This window comes from Trachemys scripta, chromosome 14, assembly GCF_013100865.1.
Source record: "Trachemys scripta elegans isolate TJP31775 chromosome 14, CAS_Tse_1.0, whole genome shotgun sequence".
Classification (NCBI taxonomy): Eukaryota; Metazoa; Chordata; order Testudines; family Emydidae; genus Trachemys; species Trachemys scripta.
The window spans coordinates 42,153,757-42,158,294 of record NC_048311.1 but is presented as its reverse complement, the minus strand read 5'-3'; the positions used below and the strand labels follow the sequence as shown (position 1 = coordinate 42,158,294).

The 4,538-nt window shown below is 50.0% G+C and overlaps 1 protein-coding gene across 1 annotated transcript in view; it reads right to left on the bottom strand.

Moving 5' to 3' along the window:
- LOC117887719 (tumor necrosis factor receptor superfamily member 8-like) overlaps positions 1-3,127 on the bottom strand; it is a 40,741-nt gene extending 37,614 nt beyond the window's left edge. The window contains exon 1 of the mRNA XM_034790425.1: positions 2,876-3,127. Within this exon, the coding sequence (XP_034646316.1) occupies positions 2,876-2,938 (63 nt within the window). The 5' untranslated portion in view covers positions 2,939-3,127. The remainder of the gene's footprint in view (positions 1-2,875) is intronic.
- Between the last annotated feature and the right edge of the window lie 1,411 nt (positions 3,128-4,538).

Here is a 4,538-nt window from a genome sequence, read left to right as displayed (position 1 = left end):
TTGGCGCCGCAAGCCTGGGAGGCAGGAGAAGTGGAGCAGCAACGGCACGCTCAGGGAGCGGGTGTAGGAACGATGTAAAAAAAAAAAAACACCTGCTTTTTGACACCCCCAAATCTTGGCGCCCTAGGCAACCGCCTAACTTCCTAAATGGTAACACCGGCCCTGCCCCCGGGCTGCGAAGGAGCTTTGCCCCTGCAACCCTTTTTTCTCCTGGTGCCTCTGATAGGAGCCTAACAGGCTTCATCCAAAGTGATACAAGCTACACAAGTGAGATCTTGGCAGAGTGTTTCTGTTTCCCGAATGTAATAAAAATACTGAGATGATAAATCATAGTTAATAAATGATGTGTAATAAGCATGTCCTAAAAACAAATTTTATATTTCCAAGATCACTGCTTTTATAATTGATGCTGAGGTAAGGGAGAAAATCCCTGGAAATATCTATTTTTAGGAGGGAGTTCACCAGTTTAGTGAAAGGGGTTCACGGTTTGTTAAAGTTTGGGAACCACTGGATAGACAAACACCTTTCGGGGTGGTCTAGATTTATTGAATCCTGCCTCTGCTTGGGGGGTGGATTCGAGATCCCTTCCAGACCCACATTTCTATGGCTCCCTGAAAACAAACACGTCTTTGGCCTGGGAACACTGACCCCTTTGGATATCGTGTGGATGCATTTGTTCGAGAGCATCAGGGTTTGTTCCTGGTCTTCACTCTTCTGGTGCCAGCAGGCATGTGGGTTACCCCAGCTGAAGTGAGGGTCATTACCGAGGTGGAGCAGATCTCAGTGGGTTATGCTGCAGTTGAGTCTTGTGCTGACTGAACTCATTCGTTAATATTCATTTGAGCTCACAGGAAAAAAAAAAGTGTGGTGGTGAATCACAGTGAAATGAGAAAGTCAGTTTGCTATAGATGAGTCGTACGTCAGGAAGAAAAGTATATTACAGTAAAAAATTAAAAGAAAGGCTCTTCTACCAGCACTAGCGGCTCTGGAACTGACTACAGTACCGCAATAGTAAAACAATTGCCTCATTCTTGGGCTCCCACTCAAAGGCTGAGAATACTGAAGAGAATCCTGCCCAAGTCTAAGAACGTGACCAGACAAACTTCATCTGTCTGATGGGGCATGTGGAAAAAAAGATCAATAATAACTGTTAACTGAATGTTAAAAAAAGTAAACTAAAGAGCAGAAACAATTTCAAATAGAAATAGGCTATGGATTGCCCGACACTAAACGGTAGCATCTGAATTCCAGGGGTGCCAGCAAGAGTCGTCCTACAGAAACACAGTAAAAAGACAATCCTTGCTCCAAAGCAATCATAATCTCGGTGACTCCAGGTTTTAAGAGGCATGGGCTAAGGAATGGATGGGACCCGAGTCTGAATATTGGTGCTGAATATTAGAAAAGCAAATGCACTGTCTCTTGCAATAACAATCATTTTGCACTGATATGGGGTCTTTCCCCCCTAATCGGTCTGCAGACCATCAGGCCAGTCCTGCAATCCTTACTCAGATGAGAAGGGATTGTAGGATCAGGACCTATATATTGAGGAATCACTCCACCTTAAGGATGAGAGGATGGGAGCCAGATCACCATGGTACAGTAAGTTGCGTGAGTGTGGGAGGGGAAATTACAGCTCAGGGCCACAGGGCAAACCCCTACTTTTAATCAAAAGGGCCATGAGGATCTGCTAACGTCAGTGCAGAATAGGCAGGACTAAGTGTTCTTAAAGGTCTGCTCCAGAAGTCCCACAAGCTTTAGATCTGGCATTGTTCTCTATTTAAAAATCTCCAAGCACACAAAGTTCTGCTGAAATATTTCTCCCTAATTTGCCATGACAGGCACTGCCTAGGCACAGTACACATACAAATGACTCATTCACATGGGAGGGACTGTTTGGGTTTCGCTAACATTTCCATTGACAGGGCAAAATCATGAAGAGGTCAGCTTGGAGGCCTGATTCCTGCAGGCACTCACCCTTGGCTTGACTTCACTCAGGCAAGGCGGTGCATGGCCTCCATGATCCTACTCCCATGCATTATACACATTGAGGACAATTATTGGGAATTGCACCAAGCAATCCCTGTACCAAGATACCCAGATGACTAGATGTCTGTTATCCCATTCTAACCCGGTACCAATATTAACTGAGGCCAGAGTTGTAATCTCCTGGGTTGAAATCGTGAGCTTTAACAGCTAAGTCTTAAACCGGGGATGAGTTGGGGGAAGAGACCTAGATCACGATGGAATCTCTTTGAATGAAATTCAATGCAGAAGCCGCATCCTATTCAGAAGTTGCTACAGAAAGGGGTGGTGGGTGGTCCAAAGAAGGAGCCGTTTTCTTTTGACGCTTTGGGGAGATCGAAGTCAAGCCCGAGTTTCTCCGCTTGTAACCGAGCCGGGGCCAGACAGATTTCCCGAAATCTCCGGGGACGTGCCAAGGCATAACGAGGACCCGGGCCCAGCCTGCTTCCCCCAGGACAAATACCAGAACAGGCTCAGCTCACCCTCCGGCCCAGCTGATGAGCCAGGGACGTTTCTCGTGTTAAGTTCATAATGCAAGCGATGAATAAATCCGGATCCTTTACCAGCTCTCTGGGGCAAGCCCCCGCCTGTCTTGGCACCTTCCTCTCCAACGGGGAGACCCCAGCCCACCCCCGGGGGCAGCAGTTGTGGGATCTGCCCCCTCTGCCACCCAGCCCCGGCAGGGCATCCCCTTTCTAAGCCAATAGCCTCTGGGGAATCCGTGCCCACCCCGGGCCCGCGCTATGGGTGCGGGGGAGAACGGAATCCCCCGGCGCCAGCTGTTTGCCCCCAGCCCACACACACCTGCCAGCCCCAGCTGCGTGGCCACGTGCCCCCGGCGCAGCTGCCTTACCTGCGGGGGCGCCGCCTGGGTCCCCTGGAGAAGCAGCAGGAGCAGCAGCCCCCGGGCAGCCATCGGCCCCGCTGCCCGCGAGCGTGAAGGTCCGACTCCTAGCGCCTCCGCTCGCGGGACTCCCGCATCTCGGCTCGCCTGGACCGCGCCGAGCGCCACTTCCCTGGAGCCAGCCCCGCGCCCCTGCGCGCGCCAGCAGCTCCCGCGGAGACTTTCTAGCGCGAGCAGCGGGGGCGGCAGAATCCGAAACCCCGAAATCACACCGAGAAAAGGGGTTTGACAGAGCGTGTCACTAGCCCGGCCCCCTCCCGCCTGCCCCCCCTCGGGCTCCCCCAGCATGCAAATTGCAGCGCTAGGGAGCCCATGGGGTTTCACGCCTTTGCCCGAAAAACAACTGGCGCCGAGGGGGTCAGTTTCTCCCCCTTTGCCTGTCCCTGCCTGCAGGGAGCGGGAACAAAGAACCTCGGAGCCCCCCTCCTCTGCCCCGGGCTGGGCAAACTCCTGCTCCAGCCACCCCTCGCCCTCTGAGACAACACTCATTTTCCGCTGCTTGGAGGACAGCGAGCTCACCCCCCACCCGGGAAAGTCTGGGTGCTTTAAGCCTGAACTGGGGGGGACCCGCCTTGCCCTTGATTTCAGGTGGATTTGGGGCAACTCTCTATTTGAACGGTCCAAAGTCCCGCGGGATTAGCTTTATCCCAAAGAGAATTTCAGCCAGTCCCCTCCCTGTAAGACTCTGCATAAAACCTCTTCTGCACCCCCACCCCCCCCAACAAAAACAAGTTTTGTAAAAATAGCCCCTTGAAAAAGGACAGAACGGGTTAAAAAAAAGCCACCCTGAGCCAGGCAGTAAAGTCCCGAGAAGCTGCGTTTTCATGACGATGCTTTTTTGTGCGTGTACATTCTGCTTAGCAAAAGGTCAGCACAGAATGAGTGGAGGGTAATTCGTTGATTTATCACTGGTGTGCAACAGCCCCACTGAAACAACCCCTGTAATAACCCGGCATTTCACTCTCCTGCAGCCAAGTTCATTATGCAGAATGGGAGCACTTTCGCTGAAATGGCTTTTGAAGTCCTTATTTAACTCACTTTATTCAAGAGTCATGGGTGTCTTCTCTAGAGCCCCCCCCCTCCACAATCACAAAAGCATCTACTTAACTTTACACACCTGAGTCATGCCCTTGGACTAGTGGACTCAGGTGTGTTTGCAGGATTGGGTCCTTACTTGTAAAATTTATCTTCGGCTATTTTTAAAAGCAATTTTTACATTTAAAAATGCAGTCTAATGCCTTCAATAGAACACCAATGTATTCCCAGCTATCACACAGAACTGAAACCTAAAATAAACATAGGGCCCTAAATTTTCAGAGGTGACCTTGAGCACTGCATTGTAGAGTTCACTGATCCCTACCAGCATATTATCTACTTTGGCAAAATATGTCCTGGACTGTAGTCTCAGTTATAAATTTACAGAACACAAACTGGCTGTGGGTAGCAGGTGTTTGAGGTTTGGGGACAGCAGAGTGGTTGAGTGGGATAGTGTGTGTTGGGCTGTTAAAATTACTGTCTGGAAAATTTATTTAAACTTTATGGTAGATTACATGGTTTTCTTGGTTCCTAGAATCAAGGTTGCTGGATTGGGTTTATTTTTGGTTTTGTTTTG